Source organism: Drosophila simulans, chromosome 2L (assembly GCF_016746395.2).
Source record: "Drosophila simulans strain w501 chromosome 2L, Prin_Dsim_3.1, whole genome shotgun sequence".
Classification (NCBI taxonomy): Eukaryota; Metazoa; Arthropoda; class Insecta; order Diptera; family Drosophilidae; genus Drosophila; species Drosophila simulans.
In genome coordinates this window covers 6,498,951-6,519,611 of record NC_052520.2, presented here as the reverse complement: position 1 = coordinate 6,519,611, position 20,661 = coordinate 6,498,951, and the positions used below count along the sequence as shown (strand labels likewise).

The 20,661-nt window shown below is 46.1% G+C and overlaps 1 protein-coding gene across 2 annotated transcripts; it reads left to right on the top strand.

The window, feature by feature from the left end:
- The first annotated feature begins 1,122 nt into the window (after window positions 1-1,122).
- Window positions 1,123-20,658, top strand: LOC6731228 (developmental protein eyes absent). 2 transcript variants are annotated; one of them, XM_016178888.2, is made up of 5 exons: window positions 1,123-1,623; window positions 15,160-15,206; window positions 17,759-19,528; window positions 19,603-19,847; window positions 19,918-20,658. In XM_016178888.2, the coding sequence occupies exons 1-5, from the start codon at window positions 1,570-1,572 to the stop codon at window positions 20,097-20,099; spliced, it is 2,298 nt and encodes a 765-aa protein (XP_016023771.1). In that variant the 5' UTR covers window positions 1,123-1,569; the 3' UTR covers window positions 20,100-20,658. The 2 variants fall into 2 exon arrangements, with proteins under 2 accessions (XP_016023771.1, XP_002078387.1); XM_002078351.3 differs by lacking the exon at window positions 1,123-1,623 and adding an exon at window positions 11,960-12,306.
- Window positions 20,659-20,661: the final 3 nt, after the last annotated feature.

Sequence of the window (20,661 nt, the reverse complement as noted above, 5' to 3'; positions counted from 1 at the left end):
TGTCGCAATTCATTGAATTTGCAGGGCTAATTAAACACGTTAACAACTGTCGCGATGCGCTGAGCCGTGCAGGGATAACTTGCTCCAAGATCGTTGTCGTCGTCGTCGTCCAGACGCCAGTCGACAAAGAAAAAAAAGCACAGAAGAGTTTTGCCCTGAAAGAGGCAGCAAAAGAGGAGACGAAACTGGCCGTATGTCTCCTAGTCTGCCCTGTGATTTTTGGCTAAAGACCAGCGGCTTGGAGCTGTCCGCAATATCCCGAAATTGGTCAGACTAATGCGAGTCGACATTTTGCCTGGCGCCCAATCAAGTGTTGCCAAATTGGGTTAGCCGAGGGTCCAACACAAAAAAAAAAGAGGAGACCGAGACCCAGAACCGTTCGTGGAAGGGTCCCGAAATAAGGCTTCCAGGAAGCCCTAGCACCAAACACACGGCGATGCCAACTTGCTGTGGAGATCTTCGAAACTAAGTCGTATCGGAAATATTTGAAAATGTTGTCTGTCAATTGCACGATATCACTTTTTGTACGTTAATATTACTAACTGCGATTTTATCCTTAAAACCTAATAATAAAAATAATCAATTTTTATTCTCAAGTTGGCTGTTTTCAAGGCGCAATAAAAGTGGTTGTTTTGATATATTCACTCAAAAATACAGCCCAAATTAAATCAACTTATATGAGTAATTTGTATATATTTTGAATTTTGACTTCTACCATTCACACCACCAGAAAATCCATCACAGAGCTGCTAACTTACTTGAAATATCCTTAAAATTCCTTTAAATCCTTTTCCCAAGGCGGTTTAAACTTTTATGTGCCTGTATTTCCAAATTGCAGTTGAGTAATCACAAAAATGCCAACTTGTTTTCGGAACACAAAAGAAGTGCTCACATATTTATTTATATTTGGGTGTCTGCAGTGAAAAGCGAGTCCTGATGCGCCGCCCTCGCTGAGAAAACTCACTCAAAAGCGGCGCAAAGGTGCGAGCGAGAGCGCAGCGCTGCTGGACGCCGATTGGCTGATTCCGGCAGAGGAAACTCACTCAAAACTCGCATGGCGACGACGTCAGCTTTGCGATCGAGAATCCAGCGATGAGCGCTTTTCAACCAAGTCGAATCAGTTGACACGCAGCTTTATGTGACATTCGTGGCGAAAGCGGACCACCATAAACCACGAAGAGCACTCAATCCGCCCGTCGGCCCAGCGCTTAAACTGAAATAAACGCAACGAGATACAATTTACATCTTTCAGATCAATTTGGCACAAATTAATTGGCAAAACGGAACTGCTCACTTAACGCAATTTAATGTCCAACGCTTGTGTCGCGCGCATCGTGATAAAAATAACACAATAGGCTCAATTAATTATCAATCAGCAACTCAACACTTAAAATATCGACTTGTGTGTGTGTGTGTGCATGTCGAGTGTGTATAACTTCTTTATATGCTTGTGAAGTCCACATAAAGCCCATCTGCCATGGAAGAGCATTCCTTCCAGTGGGCCATTTGACATTTCCACTGTGCCAGGACACGCCGTTCCAGGCATCGAGCAGCCACAACACTTGGAATATGTTGTATAATGTGCCGTGCTATCAAAACTTCTCAACGCTGGATTACTACAAAGTAAGTTGAGAGATCTCAATTAGCTAACTGAATATCTGAGGAAGTTTAAGTATGTAGGGTTTTGAAGGATGATTTAAAGGTAGCTCAAGACTTATTCTTATAAAAATCACCCAGCTAAGATGGGTTCTTGTCTTACGAAATTTGGTTTTCTTTATATCTCAACTTAAAGTATTGTATATCTTACGTATTTACCTAGACCACACGCATATTGCATAACTCGCACAAAGTATTTCACCTCAAATTAAAACCCGAAGAAAGAAGCAAAATCCTAGTCAATTCCTAGAGCTATTCAAAACTGACTCCTGGGGCTCTCAATCATATTTTCCGCATCAAGTGCGCATAATTGCTATCCTTTAATGCGTTCCTCTAGCTCCGAGTGGCCAAAATGGTAGCAGTTGATCGTGAGAGATAAGCTCACTGTACAGTGAACTGTAAGAAATCAAAGATGCTACTGCGCATTTGCCCAGTGCTCAGTGCTGATCCTTTAAACGCAGGACACAATGCAGACAGTAGTCAAAAGAGAATTTTCAGCTTAAGTGCGCACAAAGGGCCACAGCCAGATATCCAGATATCCTGTCGATCGAGAGGGAATCATTTGACCAGAAATAAAACCGCAAAAAGGATCAGTTCGAGAAGGCACTAGGTCAAGGGCTGTAACTGAATGGAAGGTAGAGATCTTTAGATCGGAATTTCTGCTGAATCCCGCTTTGATTGACAGTTGTACGCTCATTTCCTTTCCTTTGCTTCTATGTTAAGTGAGTTCCATTCCACATAATCGTGCCCACGTTGCCCAGACAGCTCCCTCACAACTCCGGCGTAACTTGAGCAAACTTTTTGGGCAAAGCAATTTGCGATGTGTTTGTCTCGTTGCCAAGGCAAACAGAACACGGCTTTTTCCTGCCAGCGGCCATCCAAAATGGCTGCCGTCGATGGCGGCCGGAAGGAAGAAGCAGAAGAAGGCAGAAAGCCAAAAACGTCAGAGATACAAAAGCGTCAACTGCCGCCATTTTTTTTCCGGGTATCTATTTGACAGCATCGGAGACAACACGAAAATCTCATAAATGGGAATGCAAAAAAGGACGAGCCATTAGCAAATAATTTCAGCGAAAAACATTTTATTCGGCATTGTTGGGCGAGCTGGAGGGAAAAAGACGGCTACACAGTGAGCGAGAGAGAGAGAGGGAGAGGGCAGGCAAATGCCGTGAGGATAATTTCATTGAAATTTGAGTAGTCAGAAAGGAGCAGCAGAGAATGTACAAAAGGACAACGCCGTGCAGATGCCTTGCGCTTTTCGTTTTGCCATTAAAACAACAAACAATGCAGGCAGGAGCGGGACAGGATCGGGGGTTTCAACTGGGGGTCCTTCAGCACCTCATCCCCCTCATCAACGTTTCGGGATTTTGCGCTACCCGCAGGACTTCTCGCTCTGCGGGTTCCCAACGATAGCGAGCATTTCAATTCGTTTCTCGTTTGTGGCCGGGCTGCTCCATTTCAGCCACGCCCTGGGAATGTCCCAAAAATTAAAATTAAATGCAAGGGGGTGGCCTATTCGCTTGAAGCTCATCTCATTATTCCCCCAGGTTCAAATGCCCGGCGACATTTTTACAACATAATCTTTGAATCTGTGAATCTGTGAGTCCAGGCATTACATCTCTCATCTCCCAGCTCTTAATCCGCATTGTCCTTCGGCTTAAATGGCAAATGTTTGTCTGGGGCGTGGCACAGGAAGTGCAACCATCTCTGTCTGGAAAGGATATACATACACCTACGTACCTGTTCCCGTTCAAAGTCGAGGAATTTATTTGGGTTTCTGCCACTTCAACAAATGAACTTGTTTGTTTGTTTACTCAAAAGTTTCGCCAGCGCTGAGTTGGGCGCGATTTCAGTAGCCATGGTCGAGACAAAGTCAATAAACAAACTTGGAGCTCGAATTGGAAACTCTTCTTTGAATACTGGCACGAGTTCAATTCGATGATGATCTGCTTGATCACTTTGATATTTAATTCGAAAATTAAGCACCTATATTGAAAATATTTATTTACACAGCAAGAGCAGTCTTAGAATCATTTTCTTTCCGCAATCGGCTACTTTTATTTGTACATACATACATTTTCTCACAATTTCACTTCGTGTAGTTTTATTCAAAATTAATTTAAAAACTTGCTCATGCCAAGAAAGCTTATCGCTCGCCTTTCGCCTGACATAATTCCGTTGATATCGGCCGTGAGTCCTTGCTGTGACGTCATATCCGAAGGCTAAACCACAGAATGTATGGCATAAATTTGCATGCATCATGCTTGAATTACAGCACTGGAAAAAGGGCGAGGAATGGAGAGGGTAGGAGTAGGAGGCGGTTTATCCCTTAGGCTCCTGCTCGAAGGATCTGCTTTTTGTTCCAGTTTCGTCAGAGGCTCGCATAATCCGCTCAACTGGCGACGCTGCTTAGTCCTTTTATCCTGTTTTATGTCGCCTGTCAGCAGATGAAGACGTGGAACGGAAAATTAGAGCAACCTGCCTGATGGATGGATGAATGTCCCTTCCTATCCGCTGGATTCCGATCCTAATGCCCTCTAATGATTGCAAATATTTGTACCTTGCTATGGCCATTTTAAGAGGGATTTGCTTTGTCTGCTCTCTCCAGCCTTGTGACTCATTGTTGTCTCCTGGTCTAAATTTGAATGGTGGCAGATACCGAAATAGCCCAGTCAAATGCGAAACGTCTGTACGCAATCAATTGTCACTTTCGACAGCATATTTTGAGCCAACGTGCGTCTATAGATAGCCATCACTACACTAAATATAGAGCCCAACTCTTTCCTGGGCACCAATTTGGTGAATAAGTTGGAATAGATCACCAAAACATTGACAGCGGAGCATCATCTAATGGTTGTCAATTTGAACTTAACATATGTAGTTGTTGATAAAGTAAAAGAAACTTTAATCACTGAGAACCATTTGTTTTCAAATTCACAGCTTACTTTTGAGAAGCTCCTTGAAAGCGTCTTTCAGTCCATTTGTGGCTAAATCGAGTAGTATTATTCGTAGAACCACCATGTGATGGAGCAATACACCTCCGGAGCGACACGGACACGCATCTGTCACATCAAAAGCCGCGGGCATCTTACAACGCTCCGGTAATTGGTGGGGCCGGATCCGGGTCTGAGTCTTTTTCCGGGGCTGCCTTCGCTTACAGGAATTCTTGGTAAAAATCGAAGGGGAAAATAGATGCGAATGGGAGCCAAACAAATGAGCGAAAGTGCGACGAAATGAACTTGTCATAATTATTTGACAGTCGGGGTAAGTGGGATGCTGACTCTGCCCAGCGGCACATTAACCAAAAATTGATGTAAAACATTTTGCCGATGGGAAAGGGGTGCCATCGCCATCGCCATTGGCATCGGCATCGGATTCGGTTCACTTTGATTCCACGTTTCGGTGTCACTGCCAGCGGGTTGCGGGGTCAAGTGGTCGCAGCCTGTGAAAACAAAACTTGCGCCTCATTTCCGGTTCAATCAAGTGGCAGACAGCTTGGAGCATGATAAGACTCCTGCCGGCGACTGCGACTCTCCGCGCCCGGTTTACTTAGGTGTGGCTGTTGTCAGTCAAAGGCGCAGACAGCCAGCTGCCCTCCTTGTAACCCCATCCCATTCCATCCCATTCCAAGCGATCCCATCCCACCCAAAGCCCCTACCAATTAAGCGGTTTTTTCCGAGACAAATTTGTGCGACCTTTGACTTTACGGGGCGAAATGAGAGGAACGGGGATAGCATTACTCGTTAGCAGTCGTGACAGTTTTTCTTAGATTTTTTCATAATTTTACCACGAATTTTTTCCTCGCCTGGCCTCGTCCCCAGCAATTTTCCAGGCAGTCTCACAAAAAAAAAAAAAATATGAAAAAAAAATATCAGATTTCCTCGTTGCACATTTTTCCATCCATTCTTCGGGGCTTGGGAAAGTGCAGCAGCAGTAGCAGCCTCCGAAATCCGGACAATTGGCAGCCAAAATGCCAACAAACAAATCATTCACATTTCGTCCATTGATTGGCGAGGCGGTAAAGCGAAATTCGATATTCGGGATCGTCTGGAGGGAGGGAGTAGAGAGGTGGTAGATGAAAGTGCTGGCAGGGATGCAGCGGCAAGGGTCCAGGGGCTTAGATCCCGGCACCATCCTCCGATTTCCATAGGGTTTCCGCACCGATTCCGGTTCGATTCCCAGTGACGAGCGCACCTGTTCCTCCGCCGCCTCGAAAGTTGTCCCATCAACAGTTGGTCGCACAATTCAGCTTTACGCTCTTCCATCCAAACTGGTAATACTATACGTATTTCCCACTTTTCGGTCCGGCCTTGCCGCTCTATTTTCGACGTTATTAAGTTTAACGGAAATAATCAACTATTTGCCATTTTTTATACCCATTTATAATAGTTAGAATTTGCACAATTGTCGAACGGCTGCCGCGCAAAAGTTAAATGTGGCCAAGGTCTGAGTGATGAAAACGATACGCGGCAACTTTAGGGCTGCCACATATGGTGTAAGTGTAACTGATAGTTCAGCAGGGTATTCGGTTGCCGTTAACCATTTTACCAGTTACCATTTACCAGATACCAGTTGCCCAAGTCCAAGTGTTGCACAGTTGGCACAGTTTGCGGTGCGCCATCAGCCGCAATGTGGAATCTCTGCCTTAAACTGGATAGATTCATCGGAGAAATTAACTTAAAGATTATTTTATTAAGGGATGAAATCGGAAAGCTAACTATTCTGAGACAAAAAAAGAGTTATTCAAGTTCTTGTAACTATTCATTTATTTTCCCAAAGACATCGTTAGTGCTCGCCCAATCCCAACTCAGCTTTATAATTTACAATACTGTCTTTCCTTCAACTTAATTATTACAAGGATAAAAGGGTTGAAGCGCAACTCAAAGGGTTAACAAGCAACTTCTTCAGCAGATAAACTCAAAGGGTTAGCAGGGCGAACTTCTTTAAGGGTTGTTCTTCGCCTAGCAATAAAAAGTTTTTAATTAACAAACAATGCAAACGATTTTCCGAAAAAGTAGTGTAAATAATTTGCAATGATTTTTTAACCCAAAAGTAAGTTTTCATTGAACCCGATCCGTGACATCTTGAGAATAGGTCAACATTGTTGTTTAATTAGAAGACAATAGCTGTCAATAGCTTACTCCGGACAGTCAGGATTCCGGCTCACCATGAAGGGAGTTGGGCCGGAGTCAAAGGTTGTTGGCTAATTGCAAGGCGGGGTTCCTGTTTTTTTTCTTTCCGCGAGGGGTTGGCGAATGGACCGGCTAGTACCACCGGCAGGACAGCCAGCTGTGAAAAAATCTTATCCACACTCGATCTTAATGACTACTTAAACAGCGACAAAGCCAACGCCCAACCCCACTCAACCCCCGGGTTGCAACCCCCTGTTCCGGGACCCAGATCGGCTCAAGTGCGGCACTTGAGGCAGCTGTTTGGCACTCGGGATGACTTTAATTTAAGCCCTGGGGTGCCATATATATGGAAACCTCAACATTAATAAGTGTTAATAATTGTGCGTAAGCGTGTGTGTGTGTGTTTTTTTTTCCCAACTGCGTTGACACGCCCCCAACCGCCCGAAAGCGAGTCTATAATTTCACATCACTTTCGCCACTGTTTTTGTGGGGGAGTGATGGGCGGTTGGTTGGTTGGGAGGACAGAACCGAGCCGGCGAACTGAGACCGAGTTAGAAAGTCCGTCCAGAGGAGCGTAACATGGATAGGGCATGGGTATTGGATTACCAGCGTCCCATGGCATTCGCATCCACCTCCGTGTCGGGCGGCGTCCTCCTCCTCCTCCTCCTCCTCCTGCTGACTCCGGAATCCGGATGGTTATGGCAACGGACGGATCAGCAACCGAAACAGCATCCCTGGGGGTCTCCAATGATTTGTTGTTGCCCGCGGACAAGTTTACAAATTCAATTTGTCAGCGATGCCTCAATGTTGTTGTTTCCCGGACGGGGCGAGTGGTTGCAAGCACCATTTCATAGGCCTGGCAACGGTTAACCCAAGGTACAACGCAGCCAAATTGGCGGAACGTGCGAAGGGCGTCGACTACAGCATACCCAGTAAGCTGGATTCTGTGATCCCTAGTGCAGCATATGAAGGACGAACTTATCTAGTGCATAAATAAGATATTTAATTTGAGCGTTTCAGAAGACTATGATATACCCTAGAGTTTACTAACTATACTTATTTAGTTTATAATTTATAATTCATAAGTATATCAACAGAAAGATACGTGTCACATCTTATCTGCCTTAGTTGCCATTGTAAAATGCTAAAGATTTTAAATCTCTTAAGTGCTGGCATGCCAAAGTCACCCCTAGTCAAGCACACCCTCTTAGCCGATACCCTGTGTTAGCCACCCGGTAAAAGCATATGTTTCCATTGCATACTTGAGGGCGCATTTGATTAGAGCCCACCGAGGCGTGAGTATTTAATTTTGTTGTTCGTTGTTGGGTCGCTGCGCGTTTTGACACGCGCTAGTCGAGAGCACGTAATTAAATTAATTAGAGAGCCGTTCCCACAGGTAAACCTCCACCTCCACCCACTCCCCCATCCTCCACAATTCGCTTCGGTCCAATCCAATCCATTCTGCCATTCTGCTGTTCTGGAGTTCTGCCGTTCTGCGGCAGTTTTGATGCTCATTCGCAGTGACAGGCGACACACTTCGCTCGGTGGGTGGCCCAGTCGGCGGCAGGTTGATGGTTGGTGCCAGGGGCCGGAGTGGGTGGTGGGCTGGGTGGGCTTGTGCGCCGGTTGCCAGGAGAACACACACATAGTAGCTGCTCGGCTTTGGGCTTCGGCTTTACCTTTTAATGAAATTCCTGACCAATGTTTGCTTCGCCTCGGTCACCATGGCGATTCCACCTCCTCCTCCGTTCCATTCTCCACCTCCTCCTGACCCCCATCAGATGTGCATACGTACATATAAGTATCAGTCGGGGATCGGCACGTGCCTGGAACTGAAACACAGGTTCCGCATAATTTTTCCCAAGAATGAAAGCATAAACGAACCGTTTCTCGCCGACCCTGGTGGCCATAATAATCGGCTCAATCATAATGAACTGGATGCCTCATTCTGGTGCAAGTGCAATTCCCGACTCGGTTTATTTTTGTATTCATTGTTTTTTTGTTTTGTTTTTTATCGGGGGTATCAAGACCCAGCCAAACGCCCACATACTCGTAGACCACTGACCAAGTCTTTGTTTAGCTTTGCCATCCGATCGATGGCTCCCTCCGGCCTTGTTGATTCATAAAATCCAAGTTTATGTTCATATTTTTTTATAGAGCCAGCACAGTAGTTGGCTTTAATGATCTTCGACCCATAAAATGGCCTGTCAAAAATATATATATTCGGCTAATGCGCCTGGTGCTCAGTTGTATAGGAAACACGATTTTTGTGTGATTTACGATCGATTCGAGGCGAGTCGATTCGATTGATATGGGATCCCTGGAACAGCTGATCGTCTGGAGTTACCCTATAAATATTTGTACAAGTGGGAAATGTGTTTTCCATAGGAAATGCAATACCTTCAGATTGGCTGTTGACTTTTCCATTTATTTCGCAAGTTTCTGTGGAAATAAGCGAGTGACAAGCGGACCAAGGAAAGTTCAGTGCGGTTTTGTCTATGAAGCGTTTTTATTACCAAACCGTTTCATTCAAGATTTTTAGGAATTGAAATCCCATGTGCAGTTCCCCTTCGGAAGCCCAGCTACAAAACGAAAAAACCCCAATCCAGAAATCTGCATACCAAATATCGCTGCAATTTCCAGCTCCCTGGCCTGCGCTATCCATCGTTTTGTTCTCTATTTTATAATATATGCGGTCAGATCTCCATGGCTCAGCAACATTTTTTTCGAGGGGCAGAACGATGAATGCCTCAGACGCTTGGCATGTGCTGACAAATGTGAAACTTCCCTAATCAGCATGGCATGGAAAAACTGACCCAATTCGTGGGCTCGCCAATCGAATGACGCATTCCTCGACGACTTTTGAACCGGAGAACCTGAGCTGCGCCGGGGATGGAGTGGAGGGCCAGGCCACACTGGGCATCCGACCAAATGACAACGGACAAGCAATTCAATGTCCCAATGCTGGCGTAGCCAAATCCAAGTTCTTATCTAGATGTCCGGCGAACAGTCGCAGGCCCAGATCAAGTTGTAAGAATGCGAACATGGCAACAAATGTGCTCGACTCAGGTGTTAAAACTTTTGCATTAAAATGGCGCCCAACGCGGAGCGGACATAGGCCTCTCGATCCCAAGCCATGTGGCTCCCACTTCCTTGGGCTGTGTAAAATTAATACTACACTCGGGGAGGTCCAGCCCGATCAAAACTGAACGTAAATCTTAAACACTTTCGAGTTCTGCCCTGCCCCCGTGCGATTCTCTGATTCTCCGATTCCCCGACTCCCTGAATCTCCATTGTGCAGCAGGCTTTTGCAGTCGCACGATCAGCACGTTCAGTTCCGAGGGGATCTGCTGCTCCAAGGGGGCAACTGTGATGCTGGATGGTGGATGGTCGACGATCGGCAACCGGTCCACGACAAATGTGCCAGTCTCAGCAACAAGCCAGGCCGCAGAAATATCTGCAAATGCAGCGAATTGTGCGCAGATTTGTTTACAGAAGACTCGCCGAGTGGCGTACTGAGGGAAGGAGTATCATCGAGGAGGGAGGGGCATCATGATCATCGTAGATATAATTGACGACATGTTGTCTCACGATCGTGCTAAAGCGATTAAAGCTAATTTAATGCCCGACTCGGAGATTCACTGCACCCAAAATGTATCCACCAAGAAGTGTACTCCCCCACTTTGAGGTCATGCTCGATTTTCAGTATGGAAAGACCTAACGAAATGCCATTATCAAATTTCTAGCTTCACTTTTGTTATTTCTTGTGGGATCGAATGGGTTTATTGTCTGAATTCCATTGCAATTCCATTGCATGTGTGCATGTCGCCTATTTACTTAACTGCACTTGTTTCACTTGCTCACTTGTAATTACATCCAGGCTTTTACGTCAGTCTCTGTTGGGCCAAAAATCAAGTGTTGAATCAACATGAATTGTTTACCACACGATTCAATTGTTTCGTCTCGACGGAGACGTATAAATAAATAAATAAATAAATACGAGACGGCCATGAAATATATATTTATTAGAAAAGAATGCTAAACACTATCGGTTAAAGACATTGTATTAAGTTATGGTAAAATATATATTTAGGAGAGGTTTAAAAGAGATTTTACTACCAGTTATAAGTTGCATTGTCACAGGCAATACCTGATACCTTAAAGCTCAATTCTTTTCTTAGAATTTCATTCGGATGAAGTTTCGACACACTTTAAAATTCATGTGCTCAGTATTTTGCCAGAGCTGCCCCCAATCAACTTCAATTGGCTGCCATCCTGTCTGAGCATTCCACTTCATTTAATCGAGCTCATTAGTGGCTCTAAACCATCGTGTTTATGCTACCCAATTACCCTCGAAAGTGATTCACATCTGCATCACCCTGTGATTTTGATTAGATGCCAATTTGTTTATGGCACTCGCTAGTCCGTCCACAGATCGGATATCCCATATACCATGTACCATTTGCCATATTCCATATCCCATGTCCCGTATCGGTTTGATTATGCCCAGCACACTTCGGCTCGTCTTACATGAGCATTTCGATTTTTGGGAGCTCCTTCTCTAATGCGTTACGGATCCATCGAATCCAATAGGTTTAAGGCGTTTTGAATTACCCGATATTCGCGTTGCGCGTTTTACGATTGCCATTAAATTGCTGGCGGTTTCCATTGAACAGGCCGAGAAACTCCAACTGATTAGCTTATTAATTTGTTTAATGTGCTCGAATGGTGGCGGAGTTGCTTCGAATTAATTTATTAATTTATGCGCATAGGAAAACCAACTTTTCAGTTGGCGCGTTCGCCCAGCGGCAAAATCTCATTCACAATGGGCATTGTTCGCCCGCATCCGAGAGATACTTACCAAAAAAAAAAAAGAAAAAAAAAAACTAACATAATACAGAGAAAGAAACAACAAACTTTGAGGAAAAGTGGTTTTCGACCCACCCCTGTGCGATATTCTTGGCCCTTCGATTTGGGGAATGGGAATGGGCGGAGTCTAGGCGCGGTCTGTGGCCAGCGGAGGGAGCGAGAGAGGCTGCTCCGAGTGCGCACCGCTCACACGAACTCGTTTCGAGTGCCGAGATACATTTAGCCGGTACGAATACGAATCCAAATAATCCGAGCCAGGGATTTCCACTCAAGCAGCGCTGCCGCTCCGCTGCCGGCGTCACATTGAGCCATAAAAGTCGGCTGGCTCGGTGGTTCAGTCGATTCGAGCCACTCAAAGCGAGCGCTACGGGAACGGTCGATCCGCCCGAAGTCGCAGATACAAGCAACCCACCAGATACATTTCGTTCGTTCTGAAACGCTATAATATATATAGTTATTCGATTTCAAAACATCGACCATACACTAACTACCTGAAACGGTCGAGTTCACTAGCCCGCACGCGTGTGTGTGTTTTTGTGTGTGTTCCAAGTGAAAGTAATCGCAAGTCCACGGAATAATGGTCACCCTAATGCCATACAACTACGCCGCCCCGCGATGCGGATTAATTGACAAAATGATCGAGCCAAAGGTAATCACATAGTCGTAGTGCTCTCCTCGCGAAGCTTTAAAAGTGATGTGGTTGGGACGGCTGTGCCGTCGGTTATTACTATTGCTAGTATTGCTAGTGTTATGACTATGATGTCGGCGGTAGCTTCCTTGGTGGTTGCGCCTTGTGGGGCTTCCCCTAGTCGGGCGTAGTATCCAAAAAGTGAAACTCCGCGGCGAGATATCGCTTGTCCTCTCATTCATCAAAGCTGGATGGAGTCTAATATATGTACGAACAACAGTTTAGGATGCTTTAAGCTGATCTATTGGACGGCGTGATATCATAGCACACTTCACATATAAATCTGGTCCAGCTTGACAACTAAGTCGTGTTCAGATGCTATTCGATTTCATAAATCTAAGCGAAGAAGTCGCGCAAATACACACGGAGAAATACAATTTCATTAGGTTGCTTGAAAATGTATGGAATGTTGCTCATTCACAGAGGATTACTATTCTTTTTATAGGCCCATCCTGCGAAGAAAAGCGTCTTAATGACTGCTCATTGTTGGGAAATCGTTAATGGGGATAAAGATTATGGGCACCTGACCACAATTTTATTACAACGCATTAATCGGCTTAACTTTCGTCTGTGGGGTAATGAAGCAAACAAGTCGAGTCCCAAAAGGTCATTAAAAACGCTTAATAAAGTGCCGAAATAGTGACAAACGTTTTCCCATCCGATGCGGCTGCATTTCTCCCACCAAATTGCCAAAGCATGCTTGGCGATGCAAAGTCTGGCCGAGATTAGCGTAAAGTTCGTTGCGCGGCGATTTAATGGAACCAGCGGCATTCCCAAATGTTAACTCCAGGCATTTATGGGTCCCTGAACCACGGCTAAGACAAAGTCGGATCGAAGGAAACGTGACGAACGTGAAGTGGCCGGATGGCCGGATGGTTAAGGCGAAATATTAATAGAGCATAAATTACAGCCCTAGTGGGTCTCTGGGTGCCGGGTTTATGGGAATTTAAAGAGCCTGGCCCACAAAAGCCAGAGCTGTGCTTCGGCATTCGTCCAGCGGCATTAATCACATTTTAATTAAGTTTAAGCCGTAATCGTAAAAATTAACACGCCATAATTCAACTGCGACAATAACCGCTGCATGTAATTTATGACAAAGAGAATTCACCTCTGTGTGCGTGTGTGTGTGTGGGGGGCGGGGGAGGAGTCGAAATATTGATTATGGCCACAGCGATTGACACTTGGCGATTGTTGATTATACTACCACGATCGTGGCCCAAACGTAATTAACGTGCCAAAGTGTTAAGGTGCATGGGATAGGTGCCCTTCCTTCGATTCCACTTCGTCCACCAGAAGATACAAATTTTCCTCTTGTTTATTTTGATTTTTATCGCGGGTCGCGCGGGGGCTCAAGGGGGTTGCACGGGTCTACGGGGTCTTCGGGGTCTTAGGGCCGGGTTAATAAAAAATTTGTCGCCGTCTTCTTGTCTTGTCTTTTGTTTGCCTGCCTTTTTGTGACCGAGTGTGTGTGTTTTAATCTTCTTCTAAAGCAGCAGAAGAGACAAAGAGATTACGATCACAGGAATTTCGTTAAAGATGCCCACAAACAGGTCTTTATACCACATATCTCCCACTCTCTTCCGCAGCTGGAACCATCCAAACCGCCCCAACCAACCAAAACCCCCCCAGATACCGATTCGAGTGTTGTCTGTGTTAATGTTTACGTTGTCAGCTTGTGCCATAAATTAGTTTAGTAAAAGGTTGCATTTGGCTCTCCCCTTCCCAACCCCCTCCCTTTATTTTACCGCATCACTTTTGCATACATCTCCGGACTCGAATTCGGTTGCTCGTGCAGCACGCAATCCTGCAGAATTCGCGATCCCGAGATCGCAACTCCATGCGCAGCGCGTCGAAACGCTACCGTTCGGCAATCTGTCCGCTTGTCCGTCGCTGCGCATGCGCGTGTTCCCTTGGTCCGTCGACAAATCTGAGCAAACTGCGTCCTGCTGCCCCCCATCAGATCGCCGGATGATGGACAGTGCGTGCGTGTGGTCATCTCGCCGGACGGCAGAAGCTGTCAACCGAAGCCGCTCAGCTTTCGCTCCGTGCCCGCCCTTCTTTTTTTGTTTTTTGTTGAGGGACTTTTTTTTAGGGGCGGAGAGGCGCACAAATTCCAGCACCTGGGCTTGCCGCGCCCCTTAGTCCGCCTTCGATTTATCTGGCTTCCGTTCGATTTGCATACATGTCTTCTTTTTTGACCATTTGTCAAACTCATTTTGGCAGAGTTTCAGTCACATCCTGGACAATCTGGATTGTTATAGCTTTATATTTATGAAACATACCAACTAGATGTAAAGGACGTACTATTGCATGACATATCTTGGTAATAATCATTCCTCGGACTTCTGAAAACATAAATGTCAAAGGAATCACATAAGCTTTATTCGCGATTCCATCGTTTTCCAACTAGCCCTGTTGCATCCTTATCGAAATCCGCTGCCACCTGCTGCTTTTCCGAGCGCTCTACCCCGCCCCTTTCCGACTTCCCCCCCAAATGGCGCCGCACATCCGAGAAACAGTTGAGTTAAACTTTTTCCCACGCACAAGCTCCGGCAGCGAAATTCGCTTGGCGCAGCAGCAAATGGCGATTGCGAATTATGTAAAATTGGCTGTTTTCTTTCGCCACTCGCACTGGATAACCCAAATAGAGTTTCAGGCGGTGGAAGTGCCGAGCTCAGCAGGGCGATTCCACGCCAGACGCTGAGGTGTGAGTGCGTCCGCCTTGTTTATAAACAAATTATTTCCAGGGCCGGCGAAAATCCAAAAATTCACAAAAATTAATTCCTAATATGCTTTTCTTGTTTGTTTTTTCAGGTTAAACGTCCCAAGACAGAGCACACGGATACACATGAACGCAACCGGTAGGTCCAAGTGAAATAATATATATTTAAATATTTTAACATGTATATAGCTAGTTTTATGAAAAGGATTTTTTGAATATGATGAAGTTTGAAGTTTCAAAAATAAGGAGACATGTTCTTACCAACTTGCTTCCCAGGATCCTGAAGAAAAGGTTTCCCTCTCTGTAAGCGTAGACAATTTGTAGCAGAACGGCGAGGACATTCTCGCACTTGACATGAGGCGCACCATCTTCAATTGGTTTCGATTGAAAAGTGGCCCAGGGTCGGGTCGTCGGAAGGGAAGGGAAGTGCACATTTTGCATGTGGTCCACACAACCTGCCACATGCCCCGGCAGAAATTCAAGGAATTCGGTGCACGCTTCAGCTGCGACACTGAAGTGAACCCAAGACCGAAATACAAAATCCAAAAACCGAAATCCGAAAAACAAAAAGAACCGAAAAGTGTCAGAGCACTTAACACTTGCCCAGGGGCATGGAGGACGTCGTAGGGATTCGAGGCGGTGCAGGGCCAACTACATAAAAGGGGCTTAAAGGCGGCAACAGTTGCGGCTTAGTGCTAAAGACCTCTCAACCTCCCTCTTCAATAATTTCTATAATAATATTCATAAATCTCCCATTGGTCACCATATTGTGCGGAGAGCAGATCTCCAAGCCAAAGTTTGGGTTGGGTTTTCCCCTCCATTTGGCGCACGCGTCGTTCTGCGCTGGGAAAATGCTTTTCCCCCTTTCACCAGCTGCTCCCCTTTTACCATTTTCCCCTTGTTGTGGCTGCCAGCAAGATAAATGTGCCCCCTTTCCAGCCGAGCGAAAGAATCTCAAGGTGTCAGATTCCTTTGGAAATTGGGCACTTAATTTACCTTCCTATTAAAATTATGAAAAATTGTTAAATATTTTCCAAGCCGCATGGAGGGAGGGAGTCGTAGGCGGAAAAAGTGGAAATGTGGTATAGTAGAAGGAAGAAAGTGAGGCATATAAATCATTGGAGTAGAGAGTAATTTAAAATAATTATCCTCCATAGGGAAATAATCCTGTATTTGATTGAGTATATATCTATCATGCTACTATAAGATAGAAAATATTAAAATTAAGTTGCCAGCTGATTGTAAAAAACTCCTCTTAATTGCATTGAAAAGGATTGAATTTCTCCCCAATTTGTCGCCCATTTTTTCCCCAAAATATCCAAAAGCCTTTTTATTGTTTTCATTTTCCCGTAGCTCTGATTTATTTGACTTTCCATTGGTGCTCAGTTTTATTTGATTTTTAGTGAGCCCTCGAAGATTTTCCAATTTGTCCACTTAATAATGTCCTACTCAAAAGGCAATAACACCAGAGTAACAGAACAGAAAAAAAACATCAAAACACAAATCGTTAAATATATGTATATAAAAGAAATATTTGTCGCTCAACATTTGCTGCACACATGGCCAACGGCAAGGGGATGGGGGGATGGGTCAGGACTTGTCCGGGACACTCCGCACATGCCACCAAAAGGCGAACCCAGCGATCCGCTCAAGTGCCCCGCACCGATTCCAAGCGATTCCTCTTCGAGATCCCAGTAAACAAGCCGAACAAATCCAGCAACAGGAAGAAGAGGGAAAAAGAACGGCCGGATCGTAGAAAAATATTTATAACACTTGACAAGATTTGGAAGACCTCTTCGACTGGGAAGCACTTGACTTGGTCCAAGTGACCCGAGGGGATCGGGGAATGGGCAACCGAGAGCAGAACGACTACGTGCCGTTAATTTAATGGTTGTTTAAAGATTATTGGAAACTATTTTATGTGTTTCCTTAACGAGCAAAAGGTTCTGTGTTTCGGTTCTCTTCGTCACAAAGAAAAAGTCCTTATGTGTGTTTTTTGTACTATTATACTCATTCCTCAGTCGGTTCATTCCAAAATCAATTAGAAATCGTCTTGAAGTCGCTTGAAAATCATCAGTTCTTTAGTTTCCAATAATACAATTGAAGTTGCTTTATATTAAAAAAATTAGAATGGAATCTTATAGCACTTTTTGCATTTAACTTAATGTTTAATAAAGAATTCCACAAAATTTTTGCACTTTAATAACAAGTTTGCTTCGGGCATAAGCTATTTATAAGCATAATTAAGCTGTAAGTACACGTTTTAATAAACAAATGCGCCTAAAATAAATACTTTGATTAAGCCGCCACCTTTTAATTGGCATATATAAATTAAATCAACCGGTTTTAATATAAATACATCGATTGATATAATGCAGTCTCAGTGACTCGGTTATTACATTAGTCATGTTTGCCGCCTAAGGATATATTTCATTTGCTGAAAACGGGTTTTTAAATATTCATAAGCATAGATTGAAGAAATAATATAGTCAAGTTCGATTTAATAGGGTGTCTGTTAAATATCAAATGTGATTTTACAATTTAAGTATTTGAGCATTTGTAGCTCAGTTTAGTTCATATTTAAAAGAGCTATTGTTAAAGGTTTGTGTTTTAGTGTATATTCCCACACTTGACACCACCCCATTAATTGACTCCCCCACTCATGACGCCTCTCATCTTATCTCCTTCCAGCCTCTGCAATCTATCACAGCAGCAGCATCAGCAACAGCAACCCCAGCAGCAACAGACGCATCAGCAGCAGCAACAGCAGCAACAACAGCAGCAGCAGCAATCCCATCAGCAATCCCATTCCAGCACCGTGTTGGCCAGCAATGGACCCAGTAGCGCCGGTGCCGGCATGGGTGTCGGTGTAGGCGGAGGCGGTGGCGGTGGAGTAGGAGTAGGAGGCGGAGTTGGCCAGTGCAGTCCACTGGGACTACCGCCGCAGAGCCAGCCGCTCCAGCCGACAATAGGATCGCTGGCCTCGCTGAGCGGTCACTACTCGAACGGTAATGCCAATCCGAATGTCAACGCGAGCAGCTGCAGCCTGGCCACAGCCTCCAGTTTTGCGCAGTCCGCCGGCAGCAGCTTCTCCACATATCAACAGGCTGGTGGCGCCAGCGGTGGAGTTTCTGGCGAGGATGGCGTGGTGGGCGGAGCAACTGTGATGTCACACTGGACGCACGATGGCACTGGCTCGAGTGCAGCGGTCAAGTCGGAGTCCCGCAGCCCGGGCCAAGTGCACGCATCGCTGGACAACGGCTCGGTGGCCGGGTCCAATTTGTACGGCTGCAGCTCGGCCAGCAATCCGCTGGACGGAGGAGCAGTGGCGGTCAACTCCTCGGCGGTGGCAGCGGCAGCAGCAGCGGTTTACGACGGCAAACATGATTACTACTACTACAACAGCATGCAGCAGTACACGCCGCCACCATTCTACTCCGGATACGGTACGCCTTACGCGGCGGCAACGGCGGCGCGCCAGGCCAAGATGGAACCCGGAGCGGCAGCTGCGGCGGCTGCCTACTTGACGCCCAGCTATGCCGCCAGCGGCAACAACAACTCACAGCTGTACAGCAGTCCGTACGCCGGCTACAACAACTTTGGGCAGCAGGACTACGGCGGCTACTACAACGAGCAGTACGGCAACTACTACAGTCCGGCCAACTACTCACCGTATGCGGTCAGCTCGCCCAGCTCGAGTGCGAGTCATGGTCATGGCTTCCATGTGGCGGCCTCCTCGAATCTCTCCGAGAGTCCCACGGACACCCACTCGACGACGCCGGTGCACCAGACCACCCACTCGCCGCACTCCCCGCTCCCGATCTCGCCGAGCACTGGCTCCGGCATTGGCCCGCTGGGCAATGTGTCCGCGGCAGCTGCGGCCGCTGCTCTCAACTCGAGCGGAGGCAGCAGTGTAGGCACCCCCGGCTCTGGGGGCGTGGCGGCCAGCAAGACCACGCCCACGGGTAAGACGGGACGGGCGCGCGGTAGGCGCCATCAACAGCCCAGCCCCACCAGAAGCACTGCCTCGGACACCGGGAACAGTGAGGCGGTGAAGCCACCGGAGCGAGTGTTCGTCTGGGATCTGGACGAGACGCTCATCATCTTCCACACGCTGCTGTCGGGCAGCTATGCCAACCGATACACCAAAGACCACAGCTCCCTGATGACCATCGCCTTCCGCATGGAGGAGATGGTCTTCAACATGGCCGACACGCATTTCTTCTTCAACGAGATCGAGGAGTGCGACCAGGTGCACATCGACGATGTCAGTTCGGACGACAATGGCCAGGACCTGAGCGCCTACAATTTCGCCACGGACGGCTTCCACACGAACACTCCACCAGGCGCCCCGCCCAATCTCTGCCTGCCCACCGGCGTGAGGGGCGGCGTCGACTGGATGCGCAAGCTGGCCTTCCGCTACCGCAAGATCAAGGACATCTACAATAGCTATCGTGGAAAGTGAGTATAGGAATATGCGCATTCGAACTCATAGATTACTTACTTATCGAATATCCTTCCGCTCCTCCTTTCAGTGTTGGCACCCTTCTGGGACCCGGAAAACGCGAGGCCTGGCTGCAGATTCGCTCGGAAATCGAGGTGGCGACCGACAACTGGGCCACGCTGGCGCTCAAGTGCCTGAGCATGATCTCCCAGCGGGAGAACTGCGTCAACGTGCTGGTCACCTCCACGCAACTGGCCCCGGCGCTGGCCAAGGTCCTGCTGTTCGGATTGGGCGGCATCTTCAACATCGAGAACATTTACAGTGCGCACAAAATCGGTGAGTTGTGGATGGCAATGGTGGATCAAACCGAGATATAACCAGTTTTTTTCCCTTCCATTTCCCGCAGGCCATGAAACCTGCTATGAGCGGATCGTGACTCGCTTTGGGCGCAAGAGCACCTACGTGGTGATTGGGGATGGGAACGAGGAGGAGACCGCCGCCAAGGCCATGAACTTCCCCTTCTGGCGCATCTCCGCCCACAGCGACATTCGCGCCCTCTACACTGCCCTCGACATGGGCTTCTTATGAAAGGCCAAACTGTAAGGGATTCGAAGCGGTTTTGAGTACAAACAGCAAAATGTTTAATTAATTTATTAAAATATGTATGTGTGTGTGTGCGTGTGAGACAAGCAACAAATGGAAACTGTAAACCAGCGCAAAATAATTTAATTATTTTGTTTAAACATTTATCATTTAACGCCAAGACTTTTTGTATTATATAGTTTTTAAACACCTAATCAACGATCGTAACAATTCTCGCACGAAGTTGTTCAAGTGTGTAATTAACAAGTAAATAAATTAATTAACGATATACATACGTACGTATTTAGCACCCTAGAGTAGCAAATAATAACAGACCGATACGCATCCTGGCTGGCGAAGCGGAGCAAACACAACAAAAATTAGTTTAAAGTTCTTAGTTTAAAAGCCGAAGCATAATTATAATGAGTATAAATAATTCGACAAAGCCGTAGTATTCAAATTTTAAATAACTATTATATAGCTGCATATATTAAACTATATTTAAAATATAAAACCAAGTAATAAAAGAGCAAATCCAACAGCAACGCACTCTATTAAAGCATAACAA